At 43.7% G+C, this 20,039-nt stretch overlaps 1 protein-coding gene across 1 annotated transcript in view; it reads left to right on the top strand.

Annotated features, from left to right (window-relative positions):
- DLK1 (delta like non-canonical Notch ligand 1) overlaps positions 1-20,039 on the top strand; it is a 160,665-nt gene that overhangs the window by 128,005 nt on the left and 12,621 nt on the right. The window contains exon 4 of the mRNA XM_085626355.1: positions 11,147-11,288. Coding sequence (XP_085482481.1) covers positions 11,147-11,288 — 142 coding nt within the window. The remainder of the gene's footprint in view (positions 1-11,146; positions 11,289-20,039) is intronic.

The following is a 20,039-nucleotide window of genomic DNA, read 5'->3' as shown; positions in this document are numbered from 1 at the left end:
GCCAGGGTGGCAGTCGCATCCTAATGGGCCTGGCGGGAATGCCGCACCTCTGGCGGTCGGTTCCGTTTACTGTTACGGTGGCGGGCGGATCGCAATGGGCCCCTAGCTCTCCTGCAAGATGCTTTCCAAACAATATTTAAGAGCACAAACAAGTTCTCTTTTGAGGCACTGCTGAAAATAGTCTCTGCCAAATTAGTGTGAACATTGTCATACGGGTCAGAGGCCTAGCGGGGAAAACTGGGGGCTTTCTTAAACAGGGCACGAAGCACAGTATTCAGTTGGCAATACCTCGCCAGCTCAAATTAGGATGGAATTTGTATTCCAGGATCAACTGCTCATACAGATGGCCTGCATAATAAAATATCTGCATTCCACAAGGTCTGCTGAGCAAGGATCATTGAAACATCTTATCTGGCTGGAAGTTGCGTGTTCTGACAGTGCAATTCATTCAAATGCCTGTTCGCACGCCCTCGCCAAAGCATTTGTGCAAACTCACTCAAGGGAGCTGTGGAACTTAAAATTACCACACCTTCAGTTTAAAACAGCCCTGAATAGAAAGGTAAAAATTACACCTCGAATGGGAAAACTGCTACTTTCTTATTTAACTACTGTGAGGCAGATCTCTCCTGTTGGATAACATTGGATTACCTTATTATAATAATAAGTGATAACGTTTGTTTGGGAATAGGTAGAAATAGCATGTTTGGCCTCAAAAGAATTGCAATTTAAAATCCTCTTTAATGGTAAGTTACATTTTAAGTGAAAGTTCTGAAAACACCACTTTTAGAAAATTAGCATTTTCTTGTCCTAACCATTTGATGTCTGCTGTTTGTGTCCTGGGTCACATGGCTGTGAATAGCTTGACAAGTGGTCTTGGTGTATTCCTCCTACACAGTGAGACAAATGGGGACTAGAGTGTTGGCAGGATGGGACATCCTGCCAGGATGGATGGGGCTGTGCTGTTTCCTGCCCCAATTATATTTCAAAGAGCTGCCTCCAGCACACACACAAAGGGACCTGACACCAGTCTTTTATCACCCCAGACTACTTGAAGCCTTGGCAGGTGAAGGTAAGAACTTTCCAGCTCCGGTGTGTGGGTATCCAGGATGTCACCTTACTACACAGAAAGGCACCAGGTATAAGTATTAAAACTCCTGAACCGCCTCTTCGGTACCCTTCTGGACCTGTGGATTACCTTAGAAGGACTGCCTTGTTCCACAGAGGACTTCCCTGCTGTTTGACGACTGCCCTGCTCTCTAAGAAGGAAGAATGCACCTGCTACCTCCATCTTAGGCTAGCCTGAGTGACTCCAAGTGTCAGCAGGTTGACTTCCTCTTCTGAAGTACAGGAACTCAGCACGCTCCAGAGGCCTCCCTGCAACTGCCCAGTTGACCTGCTGCAACTGGACCTGCCTGAGCCCTTCTGGCCTCTGCTAGAGTGAGTTCCTGTTCCATAAGAGGTATCTCCCCAGGTCCTGATCCCTTGGCTGGCATCAGAGTGCACTCATCTGTAAAGAAAGGATAAATCCTGAAGGTCATATCCATTTTTTGCCTTCAGCCTGTGTCCTGGATCACATGACTGTGATTAGAATAACAGTTGGCATTTATGTATTTCTCCCAGACAGGGGGACTAGGTGTTGGCAGGATGGGTCATCCTACCAGGATGGGTGGGGTGGAGCTGTTTGCTGCCCCACTTACAAGACTGCCTATGGACGAAGTGGGCGGAACTATTGCCCTGTGTTGGAGGCTGTTTTGAACTGAAACAAATTCAGAGTGGCAGATGAACAGTCCAATTTTTGGAAAACTCGTCTATATATGGAAGTATTTACGTTTTCTAAAGATTTTTCTTAACAAATACAATCAGTCTTGGCTAATACCAGACCTAGAAAGGGAGTTTGTGGTTTCCGCGCTGATATAACCAGTTTTTATCATGCTGCTCATGTAAACAGAAGCATTTTGAATCACTAAAAAGGGAGTTTGCAACAAAGGCCTGATTTACATAAATCAGTGCTTTTATTTAGGAATACATTATGATTCAAAAATTATTAAAATTACCCTAAAAAGGAACATTGAGAAAAGGCAAGTCATGTGTTGGTAAATTTTAAGAAGAAATTCAAGCAACATCTGTTATCACTTTATGAGGAAGGTGAGTCATGCCTTGTTAATAAACACAGGGTTGATTGCGTTTTATCTTTTGAAAAAACAAAAGTAATATGCAGACAAAAAAAAATAATATCCAAGAATATTATGAATTATTCTTAAAAGAATCCTATGGTGTTCTGACAAGACAATAGGTAGTAAAAATATTGGAATATATTGTGGCACCATTTTTGTTTTTACTTGTGCATCCAATGTGTGCTTTATTAAACATTACTGATTAAGGCGAGCACTACAATGGTCTAAGCCACTGTAAAACTCACAGTTTAGATTAAGATGTTACCCATGTATTGAATATTTCATTATAACAATGGGATAATCTAATCAACAATAAGGCAGAGATCCATCAGTGCTTTGTTGAGCCACCAGTGTGTCCTCTGTATATTTTCAATGATAATAAGACTCGTCTAAATCTCTGTGCTAACCTTAAAAGATCCTGGATCCTATTTTCATGAAGTAACATTTAAGTAGCGTGTTATATCACTGTGTGTAGATAGAAGAAACATCCTCTCTTACATCTGTGTAATTGAGGATAGCCATCTGCAATTGCAACAAACACAACAATCATCTTGCTAACAAACATAACTTATACATTAAAATATTCACGTATAGTTATCTACCAATAATTGGCGAACAGTTATCCTGTGGACTTTATGAGTCTCCTCTTCATGGCATCAAGGGAAACTAGATGTGTTCATTGGTGTATGGTGTGGCTGGAAGGCAGCACAATAATACTATGGTATTAGTTGTGCTGTCTTAAAAACAGATTGAACTACCATAAAGGATTTCCTGACAATTTCACAGCTAATCTGATCAGATATCAGTTCTTCCCATTCGGAAACTCATTCCTCCAGATCTTGAGGTAGCAGTGAGATGTACCTAGTACAGAAGGTTCTAATAGTGTGGAGTTCTCTACTTTCCCACATACATTTCAATGCATGGTTACTATATTTGTAATCCTCAGCGTTTTTATTTCTAGAACAAAATCATATATTTGAAAATAAAAATGAAAGACTGTTTTTTGGAAAAAAACATTTCTAAAGATTTTATAGCCCTCTGTGTGATCTTCTGGGTAACTGTGTAACTCTAGCCTCCTTCCTGACTGTCTGTTTGGGATCAATATAGATGGGAGGAAAAGGGCAATTGTGACTTAAAAGAATTCACAACAGATGCATGTAATGCTAAAGCAATGTGCTGCCTCTTTCCATCAGTTTATCATTTACCATTAAACTTTAAAGTTATCTCCATTCAATGCACTAAATAAAATGATTGCAATCAAACCTTTAGAGAGTAGAGAGAAAAAGGAGGCAGCTGCAGTTCACCATGCCAGGGCTGAGGGTATTCAGGCATAAAAATACAAAACGCCATAGGCGATGGTAAGTATCAACAAGTACATTGTAGTTGATAATAACCTGAATCAAAATGACACCTAGACAACTCAAATAAAAAAAAAAACACATCTGAAATATAAAATGGGCATGTATATGGATAATGAGTATTTGGAAGCTATGATGTTGTGAGTCTGATAGTGGCTTAGGTCATAGTGGGCAATGTGGCCACACAACACCTTACATATAGACTACTAAAGCAATTGTCATCATTGTTTGAGATTGCATTTGTCACAGGGCTCAATTTGAGCTGGTGCTTTCCAGTGCTTGGCACCAGCACTTATGACAGTCTGTCACATGGTGGCACTGTTTGTCTAATTTAGGCTTGAGTGCAAAAACTGTTGTTTTATCAATTCAGCATACATTAAAATAACTAATACCTGTCACTTAGGCCATTCTTTTAGATTTAGGGACCTGAAATAATCTGAAATGTCACACGTGTAATAGTGTGATGATTCAGCAGTTATGTAGGCAGCTCTGGCAGGGGTAATGGGTGGTGCAAGCTGCAGTTGTCTCCAGTCAAGGCCACCAGCATTTTTCATACTTTTTACTTATATATTGTATCAATAGATGCTTGCCATTTAATATGTGATGTGCTGCCACTCTAGCCTCAGTTTTGTATGGTAGGTGTTGTTCCCACACATCCATGTGTTTTGTAATGCAACTGCTCAAGTTGCCAAAGGGAGTCTCTCATGGTTTAACACCCCATTGAAACTGTTAGCACCTGTCATAATCCACTTTTACATATTGGGATTATCATGGAGTCCAAGAAAATCTGCCAGTCACACAGCAATTAATTTGTATGGAAAACTTGCCTTGCTTAGCACTGCATGACATGAGAAGAGGAGGACAGCAGTGGAGAGCTACCATATTCAACTAATTGACAGGGCAACACCTGGCTGCAGTGGGTAGAAACAGCAAAGGTCAAACACACTAGAGGTGATAGGAGGAATGCTAGCAATAAGTACAACCACTGGCAATCACTCGAGTTAGCCTTCCAACCCATCCTTCTAATGCCCTTCATGATACCTCAGTTTCGACACAGTCATGTGCAAATCAGTCTCGACCCTACTCCAATAGGAACAGTCTAACTGGAACTGCTGGGCCAGGTCCTCCCTGAAACAAAACACAAGCAAATCAGGGCTGCTTTCCCCTGATTTGGGCTACCCTGTCACGTGCAACTAGGTTCCAGGGGCACAGTGAGTATGGGACCCACACCTAAGCATAGCCTTGCCATTTACGGTGAAGACTGATTTGTAAATGGCTGGGTCCAAACTGCCGTGGCATGGCGTGTAAGCTAACAATTATCCTGAGTAATTATGAGTGTCTGAGATTAATTCAGCATCCCATCTATCATTATTTGTATAAAACAGCATATGGTCACTCCCAGTATACAAACCCAATTTCATATCAGTAACTTTTAGCTCTATGTAAGGCCACCTCTGACAATGCAAGGAAGTACTCTGCCATCTAGGGTGTGTGGTTTGAGTGAATGCTGATGCGCAAGCTGTATATGTGAATTATTGTGGATTTTTGACATTATGGGGCCTATTAGGATGGCGGAAGGAACACCACCGCAGGGCCAGATTACAATGCTGGCATCAGCCAGCCTTTCGCCATGGAAAGGCTGGCGGAGGCTGGATTCGGGGGCCCGTTACTGGCCCCCTCTGTGTTAGAGGAGGTCTTGCTGCACTGGGGGGATTTCCCAGCACTGCGTGGCAGGCACCACGTGGACAGCATGACATTTTGATATTGAGTACGGCAGCACCGTACGCAATGTTAAATGCCCTGGATTCTCCCGCCAGTACGGCGGGTGCATCCTAATTGCAGTGGTGGGACCGCCACATGTCTGGTGGGTGGCCCCAAACACCGCACCGATGGCAGGCAGACTCAGGTCCGCCCGCCGTCGTAATGAGTCCCTATATTCGGATTTTTCAATTGTGTAATATGTGATATGTAAATTATTGGATGTTAACTAATAATAAAAGATGTTGTCTTATACACCACACACATGCCCTGCCGTATATTCTTCTAACAAGAGAATGTAATTGTAGTTGCTTAAGGTTTTTGTGCACAAATACAAGCAAGTAATTTCATTCAGAGAGTCCCAGCTAACATTTAACACCCATCACACAAAACACTCAAAAATTGTTTCCTCCAACATGGACCCCTAACTTTATTGCAGCTGACCCATGCTGGTGATTTCTTAGATGGATTTATACCTACCATTTTGTATAAGTTATGGTATTTTCTTTCTATACTGGAAACTTTTAAGTTACAATTCTTTCCGCCAGTGGTGTTGTGCTGTGTTCTGTGTATACATTTCAAAGATGAGAACACTTTGTTTAAGACCACCAGCTCTCTATCCAAAATTGTGAAAAGGAAGACGTGAGACAGAGCCATGCATAATTTGCATTGACTTCCTCTGTTTTTATCCATGGTGATGCCTGCAACTGCTGCTGACTGCAGACTATAGAATTATTTTATGACTTCACTTCAAGACTCTGCTCATACTAATGGCTGTCAGTGGGCATGTGAATAATACATTTTGTTTAGGAATGCTGGAAATTGATAGAAGCAATGCACACCTTCCATTGTCCTCCCATTATGGAATTTGACAATCCGAGCCTTGTTTCTTACTTCCGGAATTGATTAGGGTGCAGCGCCTGGCCATTTTGGCCTTTGAAAAGTTCCTTACTCTATTCTCTTCTCTTGTGAGCGTGTGGGCTCCCCTCTCTCCCTTTCCCTCAGTCACCACACAAACAAAACACAAGAAGACCAATTTCTTCCAATTCCATACTACCACCCTTCCACCCTCCCCCCAAAATATGAGCAATCAGGCCTGGCCTACGTGAATATGTCTGTAATAACAGAACCCGACCTGCGTATTGCTTCGATCAATAACTGCAGGTTGAATGATTTTTAGAAAAGAGCTAGAGTCTCTATGGGCCTTCAGATGTTGAAAGAATATATTGTTTGTCTGCAAGTGACACATATTAAAGGCTCACAAAGAGATGTTTTAAATTCACTTGGCTATAGATTGATAGGGGGGACTTCACAAGGTGCATGTATTGAGGGGTGGCAATCTTAGCTCATGGTAGTGGCATACAGTTCTCTCAAGTATGGGTTGACAAACAAGGCAAACAATGCCATTCTATAAACAGAAGTACATTATACAATGAGCTGACACACTGCCCCTGCCAATCGTTTTATTTGGAGATTTAACTTGTATATGAGAGAACATAAAAAATATACAGGTCGGAATCCCAAAGTGTATCGAGCCCTAGAAGGTATTTGTAAGGATCCCGGATTACTTGATGTAATTGATGTATGGAGTAAGAAGAGACCTCTAGAGCATGAGTATAAGTATTACTCAGCCGAGCATCAAACACATGCTTGATTGGACTATTTTCTGATGTCAATTACATCTATTTGTAAAATTGAGCCATACCCTCGCTTCCTATCGGATCATAATCCCCTAGTTCTAGAAATTCAGGGAGTTGGGATGGAAACTAAAACCTCATGGAGATTGGAGTGCGCCCTGATTGCAAATGAGGACTACTGTATACATATGAGAAGTTGGATTTCTTAATTTTTTTAAAGAGAATATCTGTAGCGCATCAATTGGTGTGGTTTGGGATATGCTAAAGGCATATATACTGGTGGAGACATTGTGGTTTTCATTGAATCAAGGGAAGGAGGAGAAACAATGCGCTCTAGTTAAACAAGACATTTTAGCCGCAACAGAGGAAAATCTGGTTAGTGTAGCCCAACAGGGAGGAGAAACTGGGGAGTCCCAACCAGGGGGAATCTCAGAAAGGGCAGCGCTAAACGAGACCTTTGCAAATAGGGCAGCAGATAAGCTTACGGCTTGGAAAGAAAAACACATGAATGTAATGAACAAGCAGGGCATCACTTAGCTGTGAGAGCAAAACAGAGAAGCATGGCAAGTGAAGCACGAGAAATTTGAGATCCCATGCACAGGTTAGTTTCCGACCCTAGGAAAATCAGGGCTGCCTTTCGGACAAATTATCAACTCCTATGCTCCGAAAGCGCAGGAAGCAACTCTGAGTAAATAGCTGATTTTCTTAAAGCAGTGCCTTTAAAGAAATTGACTATAGAGGAAAGAGAGCTCCTGGGAGGGGCATTTCAATGGGATGAGATCTATTCTACTCTGTCTAGTCTCCCGTCCTGCAAGGCCGCAGGTACTGACTCGATCCCCTCAGACATCTATAGAACATTTGCACCCCAAATGAAAGATCATATGACAGTATTATTCAACCAAATTTATTGTGGAGTCTCCCCCCCAGGATCTTGGTCTAAGGCCAAAATAATTGCCTTTTTAAAAAGAAATAATCCGCTGTAGAACTTGGGTCATATCGCCCAATAACTTTAATTCATGGAGACTCAAAAATATATTCTAAAGTCTTAGCCATACTGCTAGCACAGGTGATATCAAAGTTGGATTCCAAGCAATAAGATGGCTTTATTTCTGGGAGAGACACTACAAATCATATTAGGGGAGTCCTCTTTCTTTTTAATGCAGTGCAAGTCTCTGGGGTCCCCATGGCCTTGATCATGCTTGACGCGGAAAAGGCATTTGTTAGGGTGTCCTGGCACTTTCTTTGGGAGGCGATGCAGACGATGGGTATTGGACCATGGTTTATACAGGCAATAAAAGCCCTATAATACAAACCTGTAGAAACATATCTTTGCCTCAGGTGATACAGCTGATCGCTTTGAGATTTCGCGGGGGACGCGACAAGGATGTCCTTGCTCTCCACTTTTGTTTGCATTATATATTAATCCGTTTATATGAAAACTAGAGTGAAATGCAGGAAACCCACTGGTAGTAGTTCAAAGATATTTAAACAAAATTCTAGCATACACCGAAGACATAGCTCTAGTGACCACCAAACCAGAAATTGCTCTCAAAATAATTGAGAAGGAAGCCTCACAATTTGGGGTGATCTCAGGATAATCTTTGAATAAAGACAAGACCCAAATTGTTATCAATGACAAGATGTGGATGGTAGACAATCAAGTGGTAAAAAATGCGGTATACCTGGGCATCAATATTTCATCCGACTTAGACAAAATTTGGATCTCCTTGCAGGGAAGACCAAAAAAAGAGCTTGTTAGATTGAATAACCTACATCTCACACCAGTGGGAAGATGTAACATAATCAAGATGACTTTTTTGCTAATATGTTATTCTTTTTTAGAACTATTCCATTAGAATTCTCAAATTATTGGTTGAAGACATTTGACGTTATATTTATAAGGTTTCTTTGGGCTTACTCCAAACCTAGAAGAGCACTGAAATATCTTTCGCTCCTGAAAGAAAAAGGCGGTTGGGCCTTACGAAATCTCAAGCTATATTATTGGGCTACTACATTGCAATACAGCACTATTTTATGTTAGGAACCACCTATTAATGAGGCACAAGAATATATTGCTTCTGCATATGAGCTGTTAATTGGCAGAGAAGCATGGGGCTGCCTATGGAGGCTACCAGAGCGTAGATACTACAACAAAGTGTGATTTAAGTGCATTTTGGGAGTTTATAAGGAATAGGCATTGGTTCATAGACTGATAGGATTAGTAAAATTTCACTTCTATACACCTCTTCAGGATAACCTGAACCTGCCAGAGATTTTTAGGGTTCAGTTCTTTTAAAGGTGGTTTAAAGCAGTGTTATGTAGAATAGGTCTATTTTATTCTCCTTTTGGCATTGTAACATTCGACGATCTTCAGAAAGAGTTTGGTATTAGTTACAGGGAGTTTTTTAAGTACCTTCATGTAAGAGACTACCTACAATGTAAAGGGAGTGGTCCCGCAGGATTTATCAGACATTAATTGGTAGAGAAATGAGCTACTGACGTGTTTACAATATTGGGATAATATGTCATACACTGAACTCTTAAATGAAAGATGATCTTGATAAGTACTCTTAAAAGTAGCAAGAGAAACTGCCAATAACAGAATCAGAATTTTTTGAAGCTCTTTCTTTTTTTCAAACCATTTTAATACTGGCTAATTTGAAAGTGCAGTTTTTAAAGACTTGTTTTCTGCAATATTACGCACCAACCAGGATTGCAAAATGGGGGGTTGGCAAAGGGACTAGGTGTCCCCGGTGTGCTTTGTCTTGTGCAGACATAGTTCACATGTTTGCTACATGTAGCACCCTAATCTCTTTGAAGAATGAATTTACGAGCTTTTTGTATTCCAATTGGAGAAACAAATAGCTCTGACTTCCAGTTTGATTCTACCAGAAGAGTATTTTTGCAGTGTTTCAATAGCTATTTTAAGACTAATAATCACCTCTGCATGGCTAGATTTGAGCCCCCCCATCATTCCAACATTGGCTGGCCCAGTTCTTATCAGTTTAGAACTTGGGGCCCAATTACGATGCGGGCTGAAATGGCTCCGACCGTCGGTCATAGCCCTTCAGACTGCATCGTAATCAACTGGTCGGATTCCTTTCTCACTGACCCATTTTGATGGGTTTTTGTTGGAAGGGGATTTGAATCGGATTTTCGAATAGCTTCCGACAGGCTCAGAGAGCCCATCCACCATTCGGAAAGCCTTCAGTAATCCCTTGGCTGGCTCTCTCCGACCGAGGGATTACACTGGCAGATTCCCACAGCCTTTCTGTGCCAGATTTCCCGACACAGAATGGCTTTGGGAATCTGTCTTTGGGGGCCCCCAGCAGGGCCCCCATGGGTGCAAGGATGCCTCAAAGACCTTGAGGTGCCTGCCACTGGGTGCAGGGATGAACTGCACCTCTGCTTTTTACAATGAGAGTATGTATTCTTGTTTAAATTCATGCTTCCATTATAAAGTATAGGATTGTGACCGGACAGGGTTGGGTTGTATCCTACTTGCTAGGCTCGAACCAATGATAGGAGGTCATTCAGTTCCAGTTCCCAAACGATGTCGACGGACTACGGCCCATCCGACATCGTAAACGGGCCCTTAGAAAAAGCAGTGTACACCAGAAAAGGCAGTCAGGTTAGAAAGAAAGGATTAAAAATGTGGTCGCCCCTAACCAGGTGGTTGAGGTGATTCATTATGTATGGACCTCAGTACCCTGGAGGGGGCATATGAACATCTTTTACCTCAGCACTATTCACTTAAATCATATGGAAACCGAATTCAACTGACAAATTGACGAACTGAGATTATGACTCATGTATATAAATGAAATCAAATCATCTTAATTGTAAAACACTGGCTATATTTTAAAAAGTTGGGGGATCTGGATGTTGATACATTTAGGAGTGGGGATGGGGAGGGTGGGGGAGATGTGTTGTTTGTATTTATAGAAAATGTGTAATAAAAATATTGTTTTTAAAAAGAAAGAAAAAATAGAAAGGGGAATTCTGGAAATTAAGGTTATTCTAATTAGTGCTAAAATTGTGTAAGTCAGGATTTGCTATTTCAACAACCTGACATTATTTCCTAAAACTACTATATAAAGTAAGATATATTTGTGGGAAATGTTCTGTTTAGTGTTGATTTAACATACCTTGATTTGGCTCTATTAGCAGGGAATTAAAGTTAATAACCTTATTGTTTATTCATGTGTTTTATCTTCAGATGTTCACCCTTGTACAGCAAGACCATGTGAGAACAACTCAACGTGTATAGAGACAGGAGATGGTGGACACATTTGTTTGTGTGCCCAGGGATTTACTGGAAAACGTTGCCATCTTAAAAAAGGACCATGCCTTACAAATGGGTAACTTGTTGCACACTATGTTTATGATGTTAACATTACTTTTTCCACTCATGATTATCAACTTGCTGTCCTTTGTTATTTATTTGCACACTATGAGCGTGATTTATGAAAGTGAGCTTATGCATTTGCGACTCATAGTTTGTAAATCACATAGGTGTATGCACATTTCCATTTCTCTGTGCATAGGGAAATGCCTGATTGAAGTCTTATTGCTACACTGTATCCTCCTGACTCGCTCTCTCTAATTAGTAATGCTGTTAGAGTGTTCCTACTGATTTTATGTTTATATGTTCTTGTGAAAACAATGTTGAAAAATGAACTTTATTGCATGATTTGATAAAACCTTTGCAAACACAGCAAATAAAAATATCACAATAATTTAATTTGTTAACAGAACCCCGGTTCTTGTAGATAAAAGCACCGGACCTCCCAAGTTGTAGAACTCTCTTGTAAGTACACCATCCATATATCCTGTAATGGTTTTCCCTTAAGGGAAAACTGTAGTCCTAGTTGAAGTAGCAATGTGTAAGGGATGGGATCTGTTGGGATCAGCATTAAGGCGGGTGCAAAATGCTGGTAATTTGCTTTTGTGTAAGGATGAGTAACTTTGGCAATGTGTGAAATTATGCATAATAACGCCAAATATGAATCTGTTCTTTGCACTATGTTTAGTTTGAAATGTGTTCATGCGTCAATACTTAACGTTAAGATGTATTTCGTGCTAGAAACTAACACGGAAAACATAATTGCCGCAAACAACAGACACTTGCGTTCTGGTTGTTCGCATTGTTTCCACACGCCTGTGCTTTGATTTTGCCCAAACACCAATATGTGATGTGCCATAATGGCACAATTTCAGGAATTTCACATAACCAGCTTGACACGAAATTCTCAAAAGTAAGCGAATTAAGCTGGCAACATTTAAATGCCTGCTGGACATGTAGTCAGTTCATTCATCATTCCTGCACAAACGTAGATCATAAAGCATATTTTTCTGAACTGACCTTAACAAGCTAGTACAGGAAAATCAAGGAAATTCATATATACCAGTGTGGCAGGGCTAGAAATTCAGCTAAGTACATCTGTGCTTGTGTCTTACAAAGTAGAAAGGGGCCTCTTTTTGCCCTGCTAGCATTGCACGTTCTCTGACAGAAGTCCTCAAAGGGGTCAGAATGCATGTTGATGACGAAGTTGAGCAGGAGATGCTGGCCTGTGTGCATATCCTTGTGAATCAAAGATGCCCAAACATCTGCACCTGTTTTATCCCTTAGCTTACACCCATGTGCACACTTTGGAAGAAGGAGAATACGTTTGAGTACTGAACAATTCCGGGTCTTGTTTCATATTTAGCCTATGGAAAAAGTTGTTTTATGAATCTTCCTATGGTTACCTTGCACTTTTTTGGTAAAAATGATTTCTAAATCGAGCTCTATGTTTATTTCTATCACCATTATTATCAATTGTGGGCCATATTCTCAAGGAGCTATCTCCGAGTTAACGGCACTTTAGCGCATCCAAAGTCGTGATAAATTTACCGCCCCATTCACAAGCCCGTGCAAACAGCCTACAGCACAACTTTTCCGGCGTTAGCATCTGCAACAAACATCACCACGGATGACCCTGGCAACTATCGCTAATGAGATGCAGAGTAGGCGTTCCCGAGCAAAAAGCAGCAACAACATTACTCCGCAACATTCTCAACGACCAGCCAGATCTGCGATAAGAACACAAAACATGCGATAAGGCGCGTTAGCATCAGGAAATTAACACCTGCTCTGCCCTGGTGCAAAGTTGGACCACAACCTGCACCAGACAAGGGAGCACAGCGCATAGCCAAACATGAAAAACAAGAGACGCCCGAGCAACTGCCCATGCAGCACGGACACCCAAGAGGGCCACAACACCCACCGACACCACACCCAGGCCCGCAACCTTCCCCTGTCCCCCCCCCCCAACACCGGACAAAGAAACTGCACACCAAACTACGAATCCCAAAACAAAATATTTTGCCTGATGTCGCTCAAGCAGGAAAATCAATATACATGCGTGGCCAGAAAATGGAGAATCAGTCATACAGCACTGCAGTCACCAACAAAAAACACCATTCAAACAAAAGCCAAAACAACCATTCGGATGAGTCCAAGCGGGTTGTCACTTGACAATCTATAGGACACAGCCTGGAAGACAAAATCCAAGAGAAGAAGGTGTGCCAAGCGCCTAACAAATGAAAGAGAGAGAGAGGGAGGCAGAGAGCGAGGAAGAAAGACGGAGTGAGACTGCACAAGCAGCACAAGACCCCTCGAGCATCTGGCACCACATGCCAACATGTGTTTATGTATCGCCATCGGCACACCATGAGCCCAAGGCCTTGTCTCAATCTCAGTGCCAAAGCCACATCACATTCCGAAAACGCAAGTAGTAGTCAGAGAAACATTAGGGATGAAAGCCCCTTTATTCCAGTGCAGAAGGCGGGAGGACACCTACACCTCTGACCCTGGTCCTGAACGCGGCTGGAACACCATAAGAGAGATGCCATGGCAGATGGGGACAACTCCTACACCACACATTGCGCAAATCAACTATCCAACTTATCCACACCCCAAACACAGAAGCCCCTGCCTGAGGTACCCCCGCATGGGATGCCCTTGACACTCACGGAAACGGCAACCCATTCTCCCCAACGTTGCACACAAATTTGAATCATTGCTCAGAGCTGTGGCATATCCTCCACACAACTGCCGCAGTTCAGAAGAGTGCCGGTTCCACGAGATGCACCAACGCAATGGCAGGCCATCCCGGGCACATGCACAACCCCATCACGTGGAACAGTACCGTGCACGAATGCTGCATTTACCTGGCGCACTGCCACTGGCAGTGCTGTGGATCAGTTACCGGCTGAGCTTCCGCCTTGCCTATGTCACCTGCGTCCAGCCGTGGTTCCACTGCCGAACATGCACATTCGAGTGTCCCATGGATGTCTGCCTATCCAACACAACCGTAGATTAATTGGACTATGACTTGTGTGTGCGCACCCTGTTGGATCACAAACAGGAGTGTAACCGAGACAGCCGTGCATGGGATGCCTTGACATACTGCGTATGTATTGGCAGTTGTGTATGAGAGATTGCACAATTCCTCGTGTGCAGTGACCACATCGAGGCACTCCCCTATTGAGCTGCGTTGCAGATTGGTGAAACGGCATGGGCTGAGCACTTCTGCCCGGACCAGTTAAAGTAATGGCTCACCCTGGTGTTCCTTGAACACGACAACGACGTAGTATTGGAACACATTGCACATGAAGCTGTGCGGGCATTCATAGACGAGTAACTATGTTCCTGCAGCCACATCAGATTGTCACCCACAGCACAGGTCCCAACACCTTGTTGCATCGTGGGGAATGCTCATATATCCCACCACAACAGAGGACATGTCTGCCTTCATCAGGACTCTGGATGCATGTGCATGGAACTACGCGTGTGTACACACACCTGTGCAAGGCCATGCAGGTCCATGGTCGGAGCAACTCAGCATCGTTTGGCAATGTTACCAATTCGGACACATTGCTGGGGGAGAGCACACATGGCAATGTAGCACGACATGTGAACCTGTCGGACCCTTTCACCTGATCACTGTCAACAGAGCAGACAGTCAGAGCACTATGTAGATCCCATGGGCTGTGAGTCGTGCCCCCTGACCTGGAGCAATGGGCAGACACCAAACAACACATGACTCGTCCAACACGGCAAGATGGGCTGCGACCGTTGCCATCTGTGATGATTGTTGTCCATTTTTGCCTCACCATTTTCTGCACCTCAACATGTTCCATGCTGCGTGTAAGTGTCTTAAGCATGTCCCTGCCTGTTGTGGCCGTTGCCACGTCGATACTGACACACACATGCCAATAAAGTCTATGCAACTCCACTGGTGTCGAACTGTGATGAGTGTTGATTAGATTGTCCACTCGTGTGCCACAATGAGCATCGTCCCTACACAGGGAGGAACTGACTGACATATGCACAATAGCTGTGGCTCCCTTTTGCAAGCTCCACCTCTTTGAGCCAGACATTGTTTTGGGATAGTTGCTGGCTGACCTGTGCACTTACGTGACTTCAGCAATGTGGGTATGGTGTCCAAACTCAGACCATGTGGAGCAATGTTATGAATTATAACAGGACGTGTCCACACAGATGTGTGTGGGTAGTTATACAACATGGAGTTCGGTTGTCACATGTGATGTAGGACACCACTTCTGGCCTGCTACCGATTTGGTCATTCCTACACATAGCCCTATTCAATACATGGACGTGTGCCTACGTTGGGGTGTTGTGAGATTGTTGTTGATGTGCAATGGGGACACAGCTAGTACTCACCTTCACAGTCATCCAATTGGCCATGTGTCTCAGGGATACACATGCGCATAGATGTCAGTTACCAGGGCGTACCTTCATGTGCAATCATTGTCCTTACATCCAGCCATACTTCCATACGTGAGTGAACATAGTCATGACACATCTGTGTGATTTAGAATGTTTTATTCACATTCAGGTGATTGTCGGAGCTGGAGCTGTACATGACCACCCAAGCCCACATTACATGGAAGCCCAGTGGTGGGCCAACCAGAGTCCTTTGGGGACTAAAAAGTGATTTGGAAGAGGGGGAGTGCAGTCCGCAGCAGGATTGTTGTGTAATTGTCCAGCAGTGAAGATATGGCAGTCCGTGTCGGGGTCCAGGTGAATGTTGCAGAGTGTTCCGGGGGTCAGTGCATGGTATTGTCCCAGGGCATGATGCATAGGTCAGAACCAGGCAGGGACAGGCCATATGGCGGTGATGATTGCTACTGCCTCCTTCCTCACACAGTAATTACCATCCCCATCTTACTCCCCTGATATGGGTTCTGTGTCCGGTGTGTCCGGTGTATGTGGCAGGGTAATGGCTTCATCACTGTGTGCCACTGACACATCAGACTCCGAAGGTGATGGGGCTGCATCACTGTGTGCCACTGACACATCAGGGGTCGGAGCTGTGTGTGTCGATGTTCCCGCTTCAGTCATCTGGGACATGCTCAGTGGCAGCAATGGCAAGTTGATGAACTGCAGGCCATTGAAGTTCCCAGCTACTACTCGCTGGTGTCCAGACGTGGCAGCTATACTTCCAGCCTGCATCTGCTCCATGGTCTCCATTGACTCTGCATCTGTGCCAACTCTGTGCTGTCATCGCTGGTGCCTGTCTGATCAGACAGTTCTTGTATCCGACTAATGGCCCCAGCAAGGTCAGCCAAGGTCTGTGGTGGAGCATGGTGCGTACAGGGGGTGTCTGATAGGGACTGTACATGGTCCCTGATGGGACTCAGACACCCACGTATGGCATCGAGTTTGGCTGCCATGAGCTCAAAATCAACCCGCAGCTGATCAGCCAACTCCACCTGGCCACCCAACACACTCTGTTGGTATTCCATGTATTGGTCGGGGGGTCCTGGGAGACAGCCGTGGTGGTGTGTGTTTCCTGCTGTGTGGACTGTGCAGGTGGTGTGGTCACCTCGAAGCAGCTGGCCTGCCCTGCTCCGGGGGATGGGGTGCGGAGGCTGTCCATTATCCATTGGAGGGTGTCTTGACATATGGGCAGGTTGTTCTCTTCATCATCAATGATGAGAAGTGTGGTGTGCTCTGCAGGAGGTGTTGCTTGTCCCTCTGCAATGTAAAGGGGAGATGCAGGTTAACAGAGTTTCACATGTATGATGAAGATTTGCAAATGTTTACATTCAGACTGCATGCCAATGTACATTGTGACTGTTTTGGTGGAGCTGGCTAATTGATGGCAGTCAGTGTGTTTTTCGACTACATGACGGATGTGTGGTAGTGCCCGTACATTATCATCACACAGTGTCAGGCTATGCCATATGTGAGTGGACAGTTAATACGCACGAGCGGAACCAGTTGTGAGCTCTGTCCTGTGGTGTTGGTGTTGCACTTTGTACCACATTGCCGTCATTGCTGATGTTCTGTGATTGCTATGTGTGTGTGCTGCATTGTGGGGGAGTTGCCCCTGCAGCTCTGATTTTGTGTACCCTTCTCCCTTTGAGGCGGGGTGCCTTTGAATTGTGTGCTTTTCGGTGGCTGAATTGTTTTTCACTTGGGTCATGTGCTCGCGAACGGATTTCGTGGCCTGGTGCATTGTTCGTCTGCTCCGTGTATTGTATGGAATGGGTTGTGGGTGCACGTGGATATGTCAGAGTGTGACCTGTACAGGTGTGATCCGCACTGGGCCACCTCCATGTCGATTCATGGACCATGTCATGTTTTTTTGGCTGCTGCCATGCTATCGGGCATGCAGTGTCACTTGCATAGTCAGTGTAGCTAACAGAGCCGCTGCTTTGCTGGATTCAGCACATGTGCATGGGTAGGTTGTGATATTGGTGATAAGGAGGGAGGCCCCTTTGTGCACATTGTAGATGGGGGCCTACTTGATGTTTCTATGTGTTACGGTGTGCCAAGGCTATCAGGGACATGTTCCACGAACATTGTGGGTGTGCAGTGTGCTACGCATAATTGTGCATATATGCCATTTTGCCCATATCCCCCGTCCCCCCAGTCCCTGGTCATTACTCACTCTGTTGCTGTCAGGTCATATTGAGCTGAGTCCAGGCCCCTAAATCCTGCCACCGTCTCCACACTGCTGACTATGGCCACCATTTCCTCCAGCTCATCCAGCTCCTCCTGTGTCGCAGGACTCCCACCTCCAGTCGCTGTTGCTGCCTTCCTGTTGGCGGAGAGTTTCTGTTTGGTCTGCCTTTTCACATCATGCCAGCGCCACTTGACCTCCTCCATTGACCTCCTCAACACTCTGACTGCATTGATTTTGGTGACGATGGTCTGCCATATTTCTGTTTGGGTTGACAGTGCCGCAGTGGAGGTGCCGAACAGTTGTTGATGGTGTTCTATCACCTCCGTGACGATGATCCGGTCTTCCTGCGGACTGAACCCCGTCTTCCTCTTCCTCTTCTCCTTGCCCTTCCCCGAACACGGGGTTCCATGCTGGTCCTCCGTGGAGCTTGTGGAGTTTGGCTTGTCCTCTGCACTCGGTCCGGGTGCATCCATGGTGCTACGCAGTTTGAATTGTTTTTTGTGTTTTTTTTTCCTTTCTTTTATAGTGCATTTTCCCACTAGACGCGTGGGATTTGCAGGCCTGTGGCTGGTTTTCTCAGCTTTTTGTATTGCACTTGGCCTCTTCGCAGCTTTTTTTGCGTTCGTGTTTCGCATTTTTGCGGCGTGGCGTTGTTTTTAACGCGGCCATTTGATGAGTTATCTGGTGACTATCTCACGGTATCGCCGTGTTGAGAATACTTGGTTAACACGGCGTAAATTTCCCGTGTTAGACTGCGATGTGGTAGGTTGAATTAAGTTACTTTTGCGATGATTATCACATGTTCTTGATAAAATGCCCCTGTGTCTTTTGTGTGATGAGAATTCCCCTTTTAGAGAGAGTCTGTGCTGTTACCTTTGGTACTACAAGCATTTGAAGGCAAGGAAAAAGAAGAAGAAGAAAGAACAACAACAATATCTTATGTTGTCATGAAGATTTGTGGAGTGCACAATCACTAAAAGAGGCTCAGTGTAAGATTATGAGACAAGAACATTAACTTGGATTTAATTAAATTAAATTACAAAACGTGATAATAACTATATACATGTAGTTAAATATCATTACAGAATAGAGGTAGTTTATTTAGGGTAAGGACACGTTATGTAATTTAGTTCATTATAAAGGATTTAGTTCATATAAATACTATAGTAATAATAAAATATCTATATTGATATGGGAAACAGTTGGAAAAAGCTATTATTGATACAGTATAACTAAAAAAAACAAGGACATGACGCTGAGGTTCATCTTATATAAATTTTAAACAGAGGTAATGGAAAATTTGATAAACAATTTGAGGTAATGATAGAAAAAGTAATTGCAGGAGACATAGATGTATATATCCAAATTAAGGGGCATATCAACAACAACCGGCGATAATTATCGCTCAGCGCTCTTAGCGTGAGGATAATTATCGCCGGCTAGCGTGAATTTTTATCGCTGAGATAGCGTGCTATTAGCAACGCTTATCTCAATAGCGATAAAAATCTACACGCTAACAGGCTAACGTGAGATTATCGCTGGAAACCCAGCGATAATCACACGTTACCTTGTTGATAGGGACAGGCAAACTTAGCCATGATATCCTCCTTCCATAGGATATCATGGCTAAGTCTGAAAAATCGCTGTGATTGTACCATGCAGGCCGGAGATTGTTCCCCTGTTGAAGCGTAACGCGGTGGAGTTATTCGTTAACAGCAGATAGAGACAGGTAAAGGGGGTTTTTCTGTTACTTTTCCAATATCTCCATTATGGTTTTAGGTGGCCACTCGTTGAGACTTTTGCCTTTTTTATTTTTATTTTTTGATACAGTTTATTCTAATCAACCAAACCAAAAGACAGCTATTGTGCAGGCTCCGTGTTCGTCCGACACACGCATTGATTGTTACGCCAAGTCTGTTTATGCAAACAAGACTGACATTAATTACCGGCTTCCATTTGAGTCGTCCGTCATAGGGGTAAGTTACCAAGGGACAAATGGATATTTATGTGTACTCCTCCACCTTATATCCAGCGTTAACAATGTCTTTATATTTACAGCACCCAGCCTGGGCGCCCTGTGAGTAATTTATTTCACATTAAGCACGGTGACATGAGATATTCATAATATTC

This window comes from Triturus cristatus, chromosome 9, assembly GCF_964204655.1.
Source record: "Triturus cristatus chromosome 9, aTriCri1.1, whole genome shotgun sequence".
Lineage (NCBI taxonomy): Eukaryota > Metazoa > Chordata > Amphibia > Caudata > Salamandridae > Triturus > Triturus cristatus.
The sequence above is the reverse complement of the archived record's forward strand: the minus strand, read 5'-3'. Positions and strand labels throughout refer to the sequence as shown.